This window comes from Orycteropus afer, unplaced genomic scaffold (genome assembly GCF_000298275.1).
Source record: "Orycteropus afer afer isolate SDZICR_OR568_19922 unplaced genomic scaffold, OryAfe1.0 scaffold00082, whole genome shotgun sequence".
Lineage (NCBI taxonomy): Eukaryota > Metazoa > Chordata > Mammalia > Tubulidentata > Orycteropodidae > Orycteropus > Orycteropus afer.
In genome coordinates this window covers 4,435,307-4,454,865 of record NW_006921669.1, presented here as the reverse complement: position 1 = coordinate 4,454,865, position 19,559 = coordinate 4,435,307, and the positions used below count along the sequence as shown (strand labels likewise).

Here is a 19,559-nt window from a genome sequence, read left to right as displayed (position 1 = left end):
GCAATGTTACATTTTTAAAAACTTCCTCCCAGGGGATTCAAATGTTTAGCCAGGACTGGAAACCACTTGATGTAACAGAATATAAAACTAAAATTTCTTTTTTAATCTTCCTTTAGGTGAAGGCAAATCCTTTCTTAGGCAAACTAAAAAGTAAATTATTAATTAGTACAACTATAAATGAAAAGTCACATAAAACACTAAATTGGTCATAAAACCAATTATTTAATTGAAGCTATAAAAAAAGAGGCAGATAAAATAATTAGGAAAGAATATTTAGCATATTTCAAAAGATTTAAAATAGGAGCAGGACACTTTACAAAAAAATTGTGTTGGAAATAAAATTCTTAAACTGTAAGTAGAAATGTAACATTACAGTATCTTATAAAATACAGAGACAGAAATATAAAAGGAATATTTATGTTCTAAGTCTGAAAACTATTAGTAACGATCAAATATTTAGGTTTAAATGTACAGTTCCTGGGTGTGAGAATCACATGACTATACACATCTTCCAAGCCAGCAGGCAGCATCTTCTAATCAACCATGAGTGGTATCATCTTCTACAAAGTCCTTGGCCATCTCTGCTGTGATCACATCAATATGACTAACCTGGAAGAGCAGGAATATGAAGGCAAAATCTGTTAAATCTTATATTAAATAAAGACACGCAACAATGTCTGAATTATACAGTGTAATATTTAAAATACACGGCTCTTTTTTTTAATAAACTTTGTGTGTTAAGCCAATCATTCTAAAGCACTGACTGGTAAGACCTTATTAACAATGGTGTTGGTTCAATGTTACAGTAGGAAAATGTGTGGGTTTTAAAATATTCTGCATTTCAATGCTCTAAAGACATTTCGATAAGTACTAATGCCCAAATACCTGAACCACCTCTTTTGCTCAGTTTTTATAAACCTCAAATTACTCTGGTGTTTCTTCAAAGAACCTCAAAGAGACTAGGAAGAGCTGTTTGGTGCTGCCAAATCTAAATTAGTGCATACAACTGTGAACAACTGTATAAAAATAAACAAAATCAGTGAAATGAATGCCATAAAAACTGCTAAACTTCACAGGCACCTACAGGGAAAGTTTTTCTTTATGTAGTTATCCTCATCATAGAAGCAATGACTTTCACTAAGTTTCCTTTCAAGAAAGGTAACATAAAACGAGAATTCAATAAAACAGATTAAATACACTGCACAGAACTTAAACTTCATGTAAAAAATATTACCTTGTTTCTGAACTTCACACCATAGAATTTGTCGGCGGACTCAAGCAGCTCAGGCCTAAACGTAGTTGTAATAAACTGAGCATGTACTGCAAGCTCCATGATCATATCTGTAAAAAGAAAAATGTAATACACCTTTTTCCAGTAGATCTGAAAACTTAAAAAGGCAATGTCTTTACTCTTAACTAAAATTCAAAAATGCCAAACAGTTTGTATTTTATTTTTCAATACACTCATCTGCAAAAAACGACCAATTTGACTTCTAAATTAGAGATACATCTTTTAGCCTCAGGTTCTTCCTAAGTTTTCATTCAATATAAAGAAGCAACTTCTGGCACAGCATAAGAAATGCCAGTGCAAAATAAATTTTCTTACACAAAATACAATAAACAACCTTCCTTCTGCTTTCTCTACTCCCCCAAAGATCTTCTCAACTCACTGAAAAATAACATTAGATTCTTTCAACACAATCAATACTGGTTATGACAGTTGTTCAAGCACTGAAAACAAGTTTTAAAATGAGAGACTTGTATGGAAATTTACTCAGAGTATAATTTTCACTTGATTCACAGAACTTAACTCTGCAAATTTTCAAAAAGCCGTTTTAAAAAGACTCCCCTCAAATATCTGAAGCAATGCGAAATCACTACAAAGTAGTGAGCTAGCTATCATCTATAAGTAAATTTCTACTATCGAGTACAAAACTGAAACTGTACCTGACACAGCCTTTCTGTGCTGAGCGTCCAGAGCCTGGTCAATCTCATCAAACAGGTAAAAAGGAGCTGGGTCGCATTTCTGAATTGCAAAAATCAGAGCAAGAGCGACCAGCGATTTCTGCCCACCTGAAAGCTGTTGCATTTCTCTCATTTCACCTTGTTTTCCTGTAAATGACACCTGAGAAAATATTTATGAGTTAATATCCTAAAGAATCACCATCACCTCTTAAGATCACACTGCATATAATCTGTCAATGTGCAAAACAGTCTGCAGACGCTTCTCTTCTATGGTAATGCTCAAAGAAAAACTGAATGTGAAGGATTTTACCCTAATTCCCACTCCAGTGAACTGGTCAACTGACGGGACACTGCTTTGTGACCCAGAACCTCGCTCACTTTCACCACTCCCTTCTCCTTCATCCTGAGACTGACTGCCCTCCACATCTCCTTTCTTCATCACCAAAGTAGCTTTGCCACCAGGTACCAACTTCTGGAATACTTCACTGAAGTTCTTAGATACCTTAAGGAAAAGAAAAAAGATGTCAACTCGAATATAAATTTGGCTTATACCTATTACTGCTTAAGACAAAGACAAATACTGAAAAGCAATCGGAAGTATTTTTTAATCTTAAGTAATAAACAAGGACAGCATAACTACAGATTGGATCCTTACAAGAGCTATGTAAAACATCCAAGAATTTTATGTTAGTAATTTACATAGTGGATTTGTTCACATTTATTAGGTCCACCTGCAAGTGGGAAGAAAGCTTTAAAACCTTTACAAGTTGAGTAATACTGGAAACTTCTGTCTGGTATGTGTGATAACTGGCGAGAGAAACGTACCTGCTTGAAAGTTAACTGAATAGCCTCGTATTTCCGGAGTTCAAGCACATTCATCAGCTCCATGATGGATTTGTAACCCCTATCTAACTCTTCCTGCCGCTTTATTAGCTTTTCCTTCTGCTCAGAGAAATTTACAAACTGGTCCAAAGCTTTTTTGTTAACATGGCTATACTTCTTCAATTCTGTGTTGCACTGTTCAAGTTTTCGAAACAACTATAAAGAGAAAAAACTGTATCAATAAATAAGCTAAATTCTAATGAAGTTTTGAAACACACAGGGAAATTTGCAACAAGGTTTCAAATTTAAAACCAACAAGATATACCTGTTTGAGGCTCAGTGTCTGGTATTTTTCAAATGCTTCCTGGGGAAGTGATCCAAGTTCTCGAATTTTCTTCATACACTCTTCTTTCTTCTTCAGTAGCATGCCTTGTCTATTTGTCATCTTTTCCAGTTCTTTAGTATCATGATTTATAGCATCCATGTGTTCTTTTTCCATATTTTTCCAGCGTTCCATACTCTTCTGAAGTTCCTTAATTCCAGCTTCTGTTTTATCAATGGAATTGTCCAGATCTAAGATGGGAAGGAAAAAAAAAGTCAAAATACGTATTTTTTTTTATTGTGATTTGGGTGAAGATTTACAGAGCAAATTCACTTTCCATACAGCAGTTCACATATACTTTGTCTCATGTCATTGACAACAATGCAACAGCTCCCCTCCCACTTCCTCCCCATAGTTACCTCTTCCCAGTGTCCATCCCTCCATACTCTCCTGCCCCCTGAGCTGTCTCCCTGTGTATAAGCAGCCCTTCCTTCTCCCATGATTGTTCTCTCCAGGGCGTGTGTCTACTTGAGGTAAATGTTTAACTCACATGCCTGCATAATACGTATTTTTAAGTGTTATTTGAGCAAACATTTCATTTAAAAGATTTTATTTTATTGATTAAATCTATCAAAAGAAACAAATTTTAGGTTTTTTCAGTGTTTAAATTTTCTGTGAAAATTCAGGACAAAATTAGGAGTATACATTAAAAAAAATCAAGTATATAGTTTTATTTAATGTTTCTTTTGTTTATAAGAAACTAAAAATTTATTTTCTTCTCAGCAACTAGGTAATTACTCTTGATTTAGCTATTTCACACTTTTGTCTGAATTCAGAGTATACTACGTGAATAATTTATAATCTCTAATGAATTAGGGCAAACATTTCAACCAAACAAAGGTTTATTTATAACCAACACACCAAACTCCAATCACCATAATTGTTCATGATGATGGAAAACACACAAGATCATTAGTACATGCTTTTGCCTATCTGGATAATTCATTTTGTTCTAAACAATTTTATAAAACGAGTAACTTAAATTTAATTAAATTCCAAAAAAAAAAAAATTCACTGAAAGAAATTCACCTTCTGAACGTGCCATAGTATCTTTAACTCTTTTATTGATGGCTTCAAGTTCCGATGTTGTGGCAGTGAGAACAGTACCCCCTTCTGTTTCTCTCAGTTCATTAAGTTCCTTTAACACAAAAAGAATTTAAGAGTATTAAACTATAAAATGTAAATTTTGTTACTTTCCAAATGTTAAGATAGTTTCTATAGTCCAATAGTTTCTATAGTTGTTGTTATGTTTGGATAAACATTCAAGAAAGCCAATATACTTCATGTAACTGCAAATACTAACAGCACCCGGGGGTGGGGGTGGGGAGTAATGATGTAATTACTAGAACATTTCTCAACATGTGACTACTCTGATAAATATCCATAGCTCCCGAGCAGTACAGTAACATACAGAATATGTACACTATTGTAGTTACTTTACATAGGAGGAAACTGAGGCTCAGAAATATTAAGTGAATTATGTAAGATCACAGGCTAGAACTCAACCCCAGGGCAGTTGGTCAGACTGCTATCCTCTCATTCCCAAACCCATGCTCTGGGACAGAGACTTTCACATAACCACTTTCAGGAAGTAAGGTCTTCAAGGAATCCTCAATAAACAACATACCTGTTCTACTTGGTCTAAGCGTTTTCTCAGATTCTCGTTGAGATATGTCTCTACTCGAGTAATAATACCCTCTAATTTAATTCTTTCATTCAGCAACTGCCTGTTTTCCTAGAATTAAGATGAAAAAAATTAGTTGTCCACATAAGCACACACACTTCTCATACATAAATGTCCCCACATTACTGGTGCTCATATGTGCTGAAATGGGATCTTACACTTCTCTCAAAAGCCCAATACTTTCTTCATTTTCTCTTTCATGTATTCACTCTCTTTTATCTATTCTAAATACTTTCTAAGTTTTTGTCCTTCCTTTTCATAAGGCATGCTCCCCAAAGTATTATTCTTTCCTTGCTTCTTGTTTTTTTCGGACTCAGTGTTGGTTGTTTTTATCTCTACATCCCAAAGTAAGTGTTACTGGAATGTTTAATCAAAACCGTATTATTAAATATGTAAAGGTATACAAATTAATAAATATGGCAAAGCCAACAGTTCAGGCTTACTAATAAATGTGCATTAAATAAAATGGGAGAAAACAAACATTCTATGTATCAACAGTTTAGAAAAACGTATGAAATCTTAATCTTATGGATACTAGAAGTCCAAGTCTCATGTTATGTGTTCTTAATATTCCATTCCTTTATGTAGTAAGGAACTTTTCATGATAGCCAGTATCAATGGAAGTTTTCCCTGTCAGCTGTACTTGCCTGCTGAAGCTGACGAATTTCATCATTCAGTGCATCTACTCTCTTCTGATCTTCCAGACTAAGTTGAGAAAGCAAGTCTGTTCCCAATTCTGCTTTTAATGATTCTCTAGTGGATTCCATAGCATGCAAACTTGCTTCCAAACTCTGCAAACTACGTTGCTATATGACAGATTATACATTTATTAAAAAAGGTACTAGTTACTGAACTAATTATAACAGTAAAAAATTGGAAACAGTCTATATTCAATATTCAAGTGAGATAAATAATCTAACAACTTAAATATTAGATATCCATTAAAATTGATAATTAGGATTATGCAGCAACAAGAAAAATGTTTATGATGCAATGCTATGGAGGTATGTGGAAGAGATCCTATGCCATGATTAAATGATATAAATAAAAGTCTTCATGTATATTCATAAAAACAAAAGGAAAAAACTGTGAGATGTGTTAAGGTAATAAAGTTGTGGGCAATTCTTTTTTTTTCTCCCCTCTTTGCTGTTTCAGTATTATTTACACACTACAGGAGCCCTGTGGTACAGTGGTTAAGCACTTGACTACTAACTGAAAGGTCAGTGGTTCAAACCCACCAGCAGTTCCATAGGATAAAGATGTGGCAGTCTCCTTCCATAAAGATTTACAGCCTTGGAAACCCTACGGGCAAGTTCTACTCTGTCGTATAAGATCGCTACAAGTCAGAGTTGACTCGATGGCAACTTTTTAAATTCAATACATTGTCAAAACTTCTTCAAGTTCATTAGACCAATATTTATTATCACTTGCAAAACAATAACTGAGTTTGTCTTTTACTCATGGTAATACAATATGGACAAAACATAATAAAGTATTCAAGTAATTCCACAGTGTTTTACAAACAAAAATTATTGACAAAAATTAGTATCAACTGTCATCCAATATATGCCATAGCTCAAATGCTTATTTGTCCAATGAAATTTGAATGTGGCCTATAAAAGACTCTAAGTGCCGACAGATCTAAGTGTCATATAGACAGATGAAGGTATATCCAAAAGTATGGGTCTGAAACAAAAATGGAACATATGAAACTCAAGAATAACCCATATAACCAACGATCCATTCTTAATCTGTACTATTAAAACAACTCTACAACAAAAACCATATACTTATGTACCTTAGGCATAAAGGTTTTCTCCGACTGCTGCCTCTTCTCTTTCAGCATCTTCATTTCTGATAGTATGCTATCTCGGGATGCTTTAAATTTCCTTTGCTGGGTCTCTATCTGTTGCATTTGGTTCATCAACTGATCAATTTCATTATTAATCCATATACAAGGCTAAGGAAAATTTTCTCCAGGTTGTAAATATACCATACACCCCTAATTCTCTTCAGTTCTTATAAACATAACATTGTTTATCCCTTCTATTTACCTCTAAGTAACAGTTATTTCCTCAAATTTGTGGACAATAATTATGCTGAATTAAATATCACACTAAATGAATTCAATCATAAAAGCAGCTTAAAATATTCCACTCTATCATTTCACCTCCCAAATAACATGGATACTATTTTACTACTAACTTATATTAAAAAAAACTCTTGAAAAATGTTAAAGGAAACCAAATCCAATCTAACAATACTACATATATTCTTTTATCTTTTCATCCAACAAATATCAATTACATAGTCTAGTATGCTTATGTTACAGAGTTAGGTTATGTTATGCTATGTTACAGAGTTTCATATATAGAGTAGGCCTTGCCCAATATGGAAGAATTAAATCTAGCTGGATTATCAAATACGGGAAGGTAGTTGTTACCAACATCCTCTTTTTCCTTAGTTATTTCCCAATATTTTCCTTGTGTTTACATCTTGCCAAATGTGAGTAGTTCAAAAGTGTAATATGGAGATTCCTACAAGATCAAAAGCAAGATGTTTCATTGCCCTTTTCTGTGCTGAAGCTTGCACTGATAGTGTAGAAGCTATAAACGCACAGTAAAACACGTTGTATCACTGCCACTAAATGGTACCTGTAGAAACTGTCAAATTGGCATGTGTTTTGCTGTGCATATTCTCAACAAAAAAAAAACATGTCATAAAAAATAGATGACTCAGAACCAGCTGTCTTTTAAGCTAGACACTCCAAATTTGCAAAAACGTAAAACAATGTCATTCTTCTTAATAAACATTTGTTTTAGAAAATATTTCTCGTTAAAAAATATGCATGTTAACATGCAATGGTGTACTGCTGTTACTTTTCAACTAATTAATAAATATTTTTAAGTTTCTCAGTTTTAATACCTAATATGGTAAATATTAGATAAAACCTATTTAAACAAAAGCTCTTTGTTCCTCAGGTTCTTTCCCCCAAAAAGTAGACTCATTGGTATTAGCTACTTAACAAAAAGATAAGCAGAGGATCAATATTTAAAGTTTTCATTTTTTCCTAGTCTTCAGAAGTTAAATAGACAAGCAGTGCTTAAATAAAACAGCTAATGAAAAATTTCCCCACTGGATGTAAGAAAACACATCTAACACACAAACGATTATATATTATGACCAAAACACTTCTTTCTCCATAGTAACTATCATTAAGCACAAGACAAAAAAGATATTTTCAATATTTCTGCGTAGGTTTTCATTGAGCTTTGCTTCAAGCTCACCTAGTTCTTCTTCTGCTTTTCTGACATCTTTTTGTAATTCAAGTCTAGATTTCCTTGTGTCATAATAACCTCCAGTTAGAGCACCCCGATGACTAACTTGGTCACCTATTAAAAAAAAGTAAGGTAGTAATTCTGTAGAATAACTTCTTTATTCAATAATAAATTGACTTATAGTCATTTAATTAATCAAATGCTATAAATATTTAATAAATACTTACTAATTATAAAGATAAATGCATCTTTACAACTGAGAGATCTGCTAGTGATCAAACTTAGCAACACCAACAGGGGGACAAACTGATATTCTATGATGCAAAATAAGTACACATCACTCATGTAATACTCCTGTCAAGAATGTCAAACCTGAATCTCATCATTATAAAGACAAATCCAGAAAATGAGACATTCTACAAGAAAGTCAGTAGCATGGAAAGCCAAAAGGGAGGAACGGGGGAAATGTCCTACATTAAACGACTCTAAAGAGAAGACACAATGCATGCATCCTTAATTTACTGGATACTGGATAGAAAAACATTTTGGGACAACTGAGAATTTGAATCTGGATACTTCTCATATGATACTGAGTTAATGTTAAATTTCTTAGGTATTTCTCGGACATAACCAAACACCTTATGAGATTGGCTTTCTGGGTTTGAAGGCTTAGGACTTTGCTGTTGTTAGATGCCATCAAGTCAACTCAGACTCACAGCGATCCTGTGTACAACAGAATGTAGCACTACCTGGTCCAGCCCCATCCTCACAATCCTTGAGCCCATCACTGTAGTTGGTGTGTCAGTCCTTCTAGTTGAGGGTCTTCCTCTTTTTATGCTGACCCTCCACTTTACCAAGCATGACATCCTTCTCCAGGGAATGGTCCCTTCTGACAACCTGACCAAAATAGGTAAGACAAAGTCTGGCCATTCTCGCTTCCAAGGAGCATTCTAGCCACACTTCTTCCAGGACAGATTTATTTGTTCTTCTGGCAGACCATGGTATTTTCAGTATTCTTCATCAATACCACAACTCAAAGGCATCAACTCTTCTTCAGTCTTCCTTATTTATTTCCAACTTCCACACGCATATGAAGCAACTGAAAATACCATGGCTTGGGTCAGGCGCACCTTAAGTCTCCAAAGTGACAACCTTGCTCTTTTAACACTTTAAAGAGGTTCCTTGCAGAAGTGCAATACGACATCTGATTTCTTGACTGCTGCTTTCCTGAGTGCTGATTGTGGATCCACGTAAAATGAAATCCCTGACAACTTCAATTTTTCCTCCATTTATCATGAGGCTGCTTATTGGTTCAGTTGTGAGATTTTCATTTTATACTGAGGTGTAATGTGTACTGAAGACTGTACTCTTTGATCTTCATCAGTAAGTGCTTCAAGTCATTTTCACCTTCAGCAAGCAAAGTTGTGTCATCTGCATATCACAGGTTGTTTCTTAATGAGTCTTCTTCCAATCCTGATGCCATGTTCTTCTTCATATAGTCCAGCTTCTCAGATCATTTGCTCAGCATATAGATTGAATAAGAAAGGTGAAAGAATACAACCCTGATGTACACCCTTCCTGATTTTAAACTATGCAGCACCCCTTCGTTCTGCTCGAATGGCAGCCTCTTGGTCTACATATAGGCTCCTCATGAGTACAATCAAGTATTCTAGAATTCCCATTCTTTGCAATATTAACTGTAATTGTTATGATCCACACAGTCGAATGCCTTCATATAGTCAATAAAACACAGGTAAACACCTTCAATCGGCATAATATAGTTCACCAAGTTCATGTTCTGCAACCTAGTGAGATGTGTAGCATCTAGGGTCTTACAAGCTTGTGAGCAGCCATCTAAGATAGAACTATTGCTCTCTATTCATCAGGAGCAAAAGAGAAAGAAGGAAACCAAAGGCTCAGAGAATAAACTAGGTTGGGCAATCTACTTCGGTAGTGATCCTGCCTCGGCAACCCAAGGAGGGGTCGCAATGAATAGGGTCCAACATGACGGCACATAACAACAACAACAACATAGGATTAATAGCCTACACAAGAACTAGATGGTGCATAGCTACCACTACTGATCTCTCTGAACAGGGTGCTGACAGACTGGGAGAGAAACATGGAACAGAACTCAAATTCTTAAAAAGTTCAGACTTACTAGACCAGTTGAGACTAGAAGACTGCCTGAGACTATCACTCTGAGATACTCTTTAAACTGAAGTAAAAACTATCCTGAGGTCACATTTTAGCAAAATAACAGGTGGCCCAGAAAATAAAGGATATTACCCATGTGTACTGTGCTCCATTAAAACACCACCTACATGAGACCAAAAGGTCAACCATTACTCTGAAGGAAAGATGAGCAGGTAAGGAGGCAGAGAAGCTAGAACTCTAGAAATAGAATCAGAAGGCAATTAAAGACAATGTTGATAACGTTGTTAAAAAAATATAACTAATGTCATTGAACAAATTGTACAGAAATTATCAAATGGGAACACAATTTGCTGTGTAAACTTTCACCAAAAAAAAAAAAAAAAGATTAAAAGAAAACCCTATGAAGTAGTTCTACACTGGAACACATGGGGTTACCATGAGTCAAAATCAACTTAAGGGCAAGGGGTTTGATCTTTGTTTTGTAATATCGTGCATTAAGTGCTATCACCTGGTAGTGAATGACAACGGACAAAAGATGTTTGCAAAATGAGCACTGGGGACCTGCTAACACTACAACTGGTGAGAAGAGCAACTAGCAACGGAGGCAACAGAAGAGAGATCCATGACGAAGGAGGAGAACTAAGGGAACAGGACACAGGAAAGCAGAAAAAACATGCACTTAAAGAAGTGATCAACTCTGAGATGCTAATAAGCCAATAAAATCAGGACTGATATTTGGCCACTGGATTTAGCAACATGAAGAACTGAAAGCAAAAGTTGATTCTGTGGAGTGTTGGATATAATAATATTTCTGTTATTATTAGAATTGGTTCAGAAGAAAAAAGACTGGAGACAACAATACACATACTTCATAAAAACTTAAAAATCTATTTTCCCTCAAAAAAAATTTCTTAAGTGTAACAAATGTGTATTATAGTTACATAGAAAGTCTTACTCTTAGGAGAGACATGCTTAAATTTTAGAGTGAAGCATTGGTTCCCAACTTATTCGTAAACACTTCATCATCAACAAAAATGTACAGATATAAAGCTGGGTGAATGGTGGGCTTATCTTCTTTTGTCAATAAATAAATAACATTGTACAGATAATGAAAAAACAAAAGTCAAGGGCAGGACAGTCTACAGAACAGGTATTCTTAACTTAGGTTCCAGAAATAAACTTTGTGAGATGTGACTTCAGTGGGAATTTACATTTTTATTTTCATTAATTTTTAATGAAATTTAGCATTTCCTTCTGTAATAAATGAGACAGGAATTACAGTAACACCATGACTTTGTTACAAAGAGAAATCACAGCTATTTTCTATCAGATTACACTTACCACAGATACCAAATTATTATTTACATGCATCACTACTTCAAAATTATGGCAGTCATTTGACCCACAGCCAAATCTTGTTTCTGAACACATTAAAGAAGAAACATATTACTGTGTATTTTCTAAAATGGTGTGATAATCATTTGGTGGTTTCCTTTGGGATCTAAATTATTTTATTTTATGCATTTAAAAACATGATTTTGAAAATGGGCCCACAGATTTCAAACAGCCAAAGAAGCGCATGGTGCCAAAAGGGTTAAGAATCCTGGTTATAGACCAAATGATTAGACTTAAGGACATATCAACTAAATACAATGTGTACTCTGTTTGTACTGACTTGAACAAAGTAGCTATTTGGGAAAGAAATAACTGAAAAATCTTAATACTGACTTTTATATCTGATAAACAATTACTGTTTATATTTTTAGGAGCAAAAAGTAAACTCACTCTTGTTTTCAGGAATTCAGATATTTACAAAACTATTCTGTTTCTCACAAAGCACGCTGAGTTCTTAAGTACTCTCAAAACATGACTCTGAATTACTTTAAGTTTCACTCATCAGACATATTGTTGTTGTTATGTGCCGTCCAGTCAGACCCGACTCACAGCAACCCCTCCTTGGGTTGCCAAGGCAGTATCACTGAGGAAGTAGATTGCCCAACCTTCCTTCCAAGGAGTGGCTGGTGGGTTTGAACTGCCAGCCTTCTGGTTAGCAGTCACATGCCTTAGGCATTATGCTACCAGAGCATATTACATGTGTAAAATGATTTATCAGAATTTATTTGTTCAAAGCTAAGAATTACTACTACCAACCTTCCAAAGTAATGCAGTCCATTGTGAAAGCACGGGCTAGCTGGGTTGAAACTTCCATGCTACGACAAATAAGTGTTTTTCCAAACACATGTTTGAAAGCTTTGTCAAATCTGGGATTGTACCTCAGTTTACTGATCATAGGAATAGCATCCTAAATCAGCAAGCAAAGAGATTAAAAAAAAAAAATGTTTTTTTTAATGTTATCAGGAATATTTCTATACATGCCATCTTTATGAAATACAAATAAACAAAAATGCCTTCATATTATATTTCAAAATTATTAGTTTTTATAGTGAAGAAGTTAGCAAGGTTTTCAACAGTATAGCACAGTGATAAAGAGTTCGATGGCTCTGAAGTCAGGCTGCCCACTTACAAATCCTAGTTCTCCCACTAATCAGATGTGTACTCTAGACAAGCTGCTTACATTCCCTAGATATCAGTTACTTTGTCTACAAAACTGGGATAATAACAGTACCCTCACTGTAGTGCTGTGAAGACTAAGGGAATTAATACATATGAAATACTTAGAATAGTGTCTGTCTCATAGTCTAATAGTCCTTCCTCAAAATGTTTTAATTTTATAAATTAAATGATCATTTTCCTTTTTCTCCTAAACTGTTAGAATCTGTAACTTTGAAAAATTATGGCCTATATCCTATATACAGAAAAATGCAGTAAGCATATGGTAAGCTTAATTAATAAAGAAGACACCCATATAACCACTATGCAGGACAACAACAGAACACTGCCATCACCCCAGAGCCCCTTCCCAATCACATGGTGCTTACATAGTGGCAACCTACAATGGTAACTTACTAGAGGTAACCACTACTATATGGCTTTTGCAATAATCACTTCCTTCCATTTCTTTCTAATTTCATCACCTATAATTTAGTTTTGTTTATGAAGTTAGTTTAAATGGAACCACACCATATGCATTCTTTTCTGTCTTAACTTCATTTGCATGTTTGTGACTCATTCTTTCCCTCCCCAAAACTTCAAAGATTATTTATAGATTGGAAAGCTGTATCCTTCAGCAGCTTACAAGATTCTCACTGTTCTACTTACACTGCTGCACATTCTCATAAAGGGTTTTAACTTTGTTGTTGTTGTTGTTGTTATTTGCCATCGAGTCGGCCCCAACTCCTAGCGACCCCTCCTTGGGTTTCCGAGGCAGTTATCACTACGGAAGTAGGAATGCCCAACCTTCCTTCCGAGGAGTGGCTGGTGGGTTTTAACTTTAGATGATGATAAAATAATTGCTACTGCCATCAACATTCTGAAGCCAAATACTCAAAGCAATATGTTTTTTTCAAGAAGTGTCTAAAGTGAGCATCTTGAACCAATTTAAAGTGTGCCACAATTTTGGTTTATGGTGATGGAAAAATCACATTGATTAAGGGTAGGGTTGTATAGCTGATTACTGAAAATGTGGTCAATAAGCTGTATACCTGCACAAAGTTGAACTGGCAAAAGTTATGTGATAGATACATTTACAATAACTGAGAGTAGCTACTGAGGCTGCTTATACACAACCACACACTTCATGGGATTTGGTTCTTTGGTTTGGAGGTTTAGGGTCATTGTTTCATGGGACCCAGTTAATTGGCCTATTAACATGTTTATTGCTTCTACCCCCTAGTTCACTGTATAGTGCCTGGGGGCTTAAAAGCTTATAAGCAGCCATCCAAGGCACAGAAACTGGTCTTAACTCACCTGGAGCAGTAAAGGAAGAAGGAAAGTCAGGAATAAGAAGAGGATATGAAATGCATGGCTAATTGCCTTCATGAGTAACTGCCTTCTCTGCCATGAGACCAAACCAAAACCCAAACCCATGCACACAAGTCAATTAGAAGTCATAGAGACCTTATAGGATGAATAGACCTACCCCATAGGGTTTTCAAGGCTATGTATAAATCTTTTTGAAAACAGACTGCTTCATCTTTCTCCCATGGAGTGGCTGGTGGGTTTGAACTGCTGACTTATTGTTTAGCAGCCCAATGTTTTAACCACAGTGCCACCAGAGTTCCTTGCTATGACATCAGAACTAACTGGTGTCCAGCTACCATTACTGAACATTTTAATCAAAGGTTCTATAGAAGAATCCTGATCAAAAAGTGGAAAATGCAGAATAGAATTTTAAATTCTCATGGACTCTAGGCTTTCTAGAGCTATGGAGGCTGGATAAACCCCTAAAACTACTGCCTTCAGATACTCTTTAAAGCTTAGGCCAAAAATTTCCCAAAGTTCTCTTAAAACCAAACAATAGTTTAGCTAAACTAGAAAAGAATGCCTGCCTTGTATCATGATCTTTTAAGATCATTCTACATATATAGGATCCAACAGACAAAAGCAATTCCAAAGATTAGATTGGAACCTTAGGGGGCAGTGAAAATGTCACTGAATTGTTCATGTAGAAAAAGAAAACTATTGAACTGATTTGTTTTGCCATGTGTAATCTCAACAGCAAAATAAATTACGAAACAAATAAATAAAGTGTACTAACTAGTAACAAAAGCAACAGTACACTTTCAGAGTCTATTATCTTGCTGCTGCTGCTGTTGTTGTGTGCCGTGGAGTCGGACCCGACTCATAGCGACCCCTCCTTGGGTTTCTGAAGCAGTATCACTACAGAAGTAGATTGCCCCATCTTCCTTCCGAGGAGTGGCTGGTGGGTTTGAACCGCTAGGCTTCTGGTTAGCAGTCAGGTGCCTTAGGCACTATGCTACCAGAGCTCCCATTATCTTGCTAGATTTTTTAAAATTTAATTTATAAACCACAAAAGTTTTTTTTGAAAAAATGCTATCCACAATAGCCTTAATTTTGTCACTTGGGACAGACTCCAATAATATCCTATACTTATGTTTTTTCAACACTTTGCACATTTACAATGATTTATGTCTTAGCTGTGACCTCTTTCTCCCTCATCAAGTACATTCCATGGAAAGAAGGGCATGTTTCTCTCACTGACCACTGATTCCCAATGTGCAGTGCCTGGCACTAGCATGTGCTAAAGCAACCAAATAAGAAAAGGTAACTTAATGAAAGAGAGTTAGACCTTAACACACACCGACTCACATTGGTTTCAGGATAGGCAGTATCCCTAACATCCAACTTGTTGAGAGGCAGAAAAGTAACTTCTCCAGGAAGATTCATTTTATTAAATTCCATTAAAATCTTCGTACTGACTTCATCTGAATCAACAATATGATAAAATAACCTACATGCAAACAGAACAAGACACATCTTCATTGCTAGACTTTAGAATAACATAAACATTTAAATATAAAATAATTAATTTTGTTCTATGCAACCCAATTTACATCACACACACACAAAAAGCTATTAAAAAAATTTGTGTGTGTGTGTCGGGGGGGGGGGGGGGGGGCGGGGCATAGATAAAGAAAGTTCCAAAAGGGGAAAGTTTACCTTCTACAATCAGGAACAAATCTCAGCACCTACATCTTTAACCAGAAGGTTAAATAAAGAACCAAGGATACAAGATGATAATGGAAGACATATTACATAAGTTGTTTCTTACGTTATCCCATGCCCTCTTTCTTCAAAAACCCTAAATATCAAGCAAAAAATATTACCTGTTTCCAGCAGTAACTTCCACACATGTGTAAAAAGCTGGCTCACATTCAAAGTTATTCATCACAATGCCATGATAGCCATTTTGAACATGCTGGTTTATTCCTTTTCGACGAAAGTGGTCTAGCACTTTGTTTATGCTATCTATTCCATTTAAAATGGCCTATTAAATTGTTAGAAGTTAAAAATGTTACAACAGTATAGCCAATGACACTCCTACTAATAAAAAATAGTTCTATTATTCATTCTATACATTAAACAAATATACCACAGATTAAGCTAAACATCTCTTCAACACACATCACCCCTTGAAATATGCCAAATACATGTAATACCTTATAATATACGTTCTGTTCTGTAACACTAGCCACCAACATTAAAAAGGGGCTTTTCATCTAAAAATCCAAAGTGCTATCATTAATAGTACATGGGTGGTAGTGAGGCTGCTTACTATCCCTACTGTTTCATATTTATAGGATAAGTGGCATGTACTCTGCTCTCCTGTTAATTACCTGGAACCAATGACCCACAGTTTGAAAACCAAGAAATTCTTGTGTAGTAAGAGCGACTCACTGACTCCCTGTAAAGTGAAGTAATGAAAGAGCCCGCCTACCTTTCCTGTTGCCGCTCTAAGCAGCTGCTGCTTCTTTTCAAGGTCTTCTCTTTTAGCAGCAAGAGCTTGCTGTTCTGCGTTCTCCTCTCTCCACAGGTAACTAATCAATAAAAATGAGAGCGCCTTTCATTTTAAAAGCCTAAAAAGATGTACTAACAATTTACAGTTTAAAATATGGAAATAAAACTTGAATGGTTAATGTATAATATAAAAACTGTAACACTGCTGGTGGGATTATAAAACGGTACAATCACTGTGGAAGGCAATATGGTGCTTCTTTAAGAAGCTGGAAACAGAAAGAAGCATTATTATCCAACAATCCCACTACTAGGTATACATCCCAGAGAAATAAGAGCCACAAGACAAACAGTTACATGCATATCCATGTCCACTGTGGCACTGTTCACAATACCAAAAAGATGGAAATAACCTAAGTGCCAACCAGTGGATAAATGGACAAACGGTGGTACATACACACAACAGAATACTATGCAATGTTAAAGAGTAATGATGAATCTGTGAAACACCATCACATGAATGAACCTAGTGGAAGATATGCTGAGTGAAATTAGTCAATCACAAAAGGACAATTACTATGTGAGATCACTACTGTAAAAAGTTAAGAAAAGGTTAACACACAGAAAGAATCATTCTTTGAAGGTTACCACGATGGGAGGGGAAGGAGGGTAAATCACCAACTAGAGGGTAGACATGTATTAACTTGGGTGAAGGGAAAAGCAATATACCATAAAAGGGAGGTCAGCACAAAATTATCAAGGCAGTAAAAGACACAAAGAGGAGCACAAAAATGAAAGGCAACAAAGATGAATACTATTACACACACAATCCCACAAGAACAGTACTAACAATAACCTACAAGTGGATACGTAGACAGAGACTCAAGCTGAACGGGGTGGGAAGATGAATGGGACTCCAACCACAAATATATATATATAAGATGTATTGACAGAGGGTATCTCTACCTATGTATTTATATATAAGGAGCTCTGGTGGTGCTGTGGTTAAGCACTGAGCTGCTAACCAAAAGGTTGGTGGTTTCAACTCACCAGCCACTCTACCTCCATGGGAGAAAGATGAGGTAGTCTGCTTCTGTGAAGATTTAAAGCCTTGGAAACCCTATGGGGATTGCTATGAGTTGGAATCAACTTGATGGCAGTGGATTTAGTTTTTTGTTTGGTATTTATATGTGCTACAAATATATCCATGAATCCAGGATGGCACACAGGGGGGCAGAGTTATGAAAACTTAAGTCATAATCAAACAATTTGAAGGAATGAGTAGCTAGGCTCAGGACCATAGTCTCAGGGGACACTAAGGTCAAATAGCGTAATATAGTCCACAAAGACACTGTTCTACATCCTACTGTGGTGAGTAGTGACTGGGGTCTTAATGGTTCATGAGCAGCCATCTAAGGAGCGACTATTGGTCTTTCCTCATCTTGAGCAAAGGAGAGTGAAAAAAATCAAAGATGCAAGAAACAATTAGTTCAAAAGACTAATGGACCATGTGAACCCCAGTCTCCATGACCCTGAGACCAGAACTACATGGTACCCAGCTACTACTGCTAACCCCTCTGAAAGGAATGACAATAGGAGGTCCTGGATAGAGTGGGAGAAAAATGTGGAACAAAACTCAAAATCATGAAAAAGACCAAGCTTACTGGTCTGAAGATGTTGGAACTCCCAAACCATGGCCTTTAGACATCCTTCAAGCTAGGAACTGAACTTACTGTTCATGATTCACCTTTCAGCTAAACGACAGACAGGCTTTATAAGGTGAACAGTAATACCAGGACAGTATGTGCTCATGAGAACAATCAACCACATGAAATCAAGAGGACAACATCTGCCCAGGGACAGAGCTAGGAAGGTGGAAGGGGACGGGAAGAAGGATGAACAGGAGTGGGAGCAGGAAGTGGGAAGAACACTGTTTATAGTTGTGGGGATTGTAGTGAATGTCACAAAACATAATATGTAACAACTGTTGAATGGAAAACCAATTTGCTCTGTAAACTTTCACTCAAATCACAATTGAAAAAAAAAGCACAGCTGAAAAAAAAATTAAGGCATATTTCAGTCTATACTAACTTTCTTTCACTTTGTAATTCATCTTTCTTGTTTTTTACTTCATAGTATTTTCTGTCCAGTTCTTCTACTCGAGCTTTGACTTCATTAAGATCCTGATCCAATTTCTATGGAAATAAAAAAACAATTCAAATTTAAAATCCAATTTCATGCAAACTAATCCAGTCACAGAAAGCAGATCAGTGGTTGCCTGGGGAGGAGGGCAGAGAAGAGGGAGAGGGGCATGTTCAGTAATTGTGATGGTTTCACAGGTGTCAAAGCTTATCAAATGATATACTTTAAATATGTGCAATTTATATTCGTCAACATACCTCAATGGAGCAATTGAAAGTACAATTCCAATGTTCTTTTTAAAGAACAAGGAGCTCCGGTCATGTAGTGGTAAGGCATTTGACTGCTAACCAAAAGGTCAATGGTTTGAATCCACCAGCTGCTCTGTGGAAGAAAGATGGGCAGCAGTCTGGTTCTGCAAAAATTTATTCTTGGAAACCCAATGGGGGTCGCTATGAGTTGGAACTGACTTCATGGCAGTGAGTTTGTTTTTTTTTAAATGCACATCAGCAGAGCATAGACCATAAAATCAACTCTTCTAGAAAACATGGCTCAAATGAAATCTGTTTATTAATGATTTAAAACTCACCATTTATATGTAACACACATTCCAGAATTTTGGGAGAAATGCATTACTAAGTTTTCAAAACAATGTAGTACAGAATTTTCAAATATCCTATATACATGCAACAGAACACAATATATATTCTAGCTATTATTTTACAACCAAGAACAATGAACTAGAACACATTCAAGA

At 35.9% G+C, this 19,559-nt stretch overlaps 1 protein-coding gene across 1 annotated transcript in view; it reads right to left on the bottom strand.

The window, feature by feature from the left end:
* Nucleotides 1-537: 537 nt before the first annotated feature.
* Nucleotides 538-19,559, bottom strand: part of SMC3 (structural maintenance of chromosomes 3) — a 50,902-nt gene continuing 31,880 nt past the window's right edge. The window contains exons 13-28 of the mRNA XM_007941603.1: nt 18,755-18,858; nt 16,647-16,746; nt 16,036-16,196; nt 15,518-15,659; nt 12,440-12,590; nt 8,093-8,245; nt 6,652-6,803; nt 5,501-5,659; nt 4,797-4,904; nt 4,199-4,307; nt 3,113-3,360; nt 2,791-3,003; nt 2,276-2,467; nt 1,948-2,125; nt 1,235-1,341; nt 538-609 (exon numbers count right to left, since the gene is read on the bottom strand). Of these exons, the coding sequence (XP_007939794.1) occupies nt 538-609; nt 1,235-1,341; nt 1,948-2,125; nt 2,276-2,467; nt 2,791-3,003; nt 3,113-3,360; nt 4,199-4,307; nt 4,797-4,904; nt 5,501-5,659; nt 6,652-6,803; nt 8,093-8,245; nt 12,440-12,590; nt 15,518-15,659; nt 16,036-16,196; nt 16,647-16,746; nt 18,755-18,858 (2,349 nt within the window). The remainder of the gene's footprint in view (nt 610-1,234; nt 1,342-1,947; nt 2,126-2,275; nt 2,468-2,790; nt 3,004-3,112; nt 3,361-4,198; nt 4,308-4,796; nt 4,905-5,500; nt 5,660-6,651; nt 6,804-8,092; nt 8,246-12,439; nt 12,591-15,517; nt 15,660-16,035; nt 16,197-16,646; nt 16,747-18,754; nt 18,859-19,559) is intronic.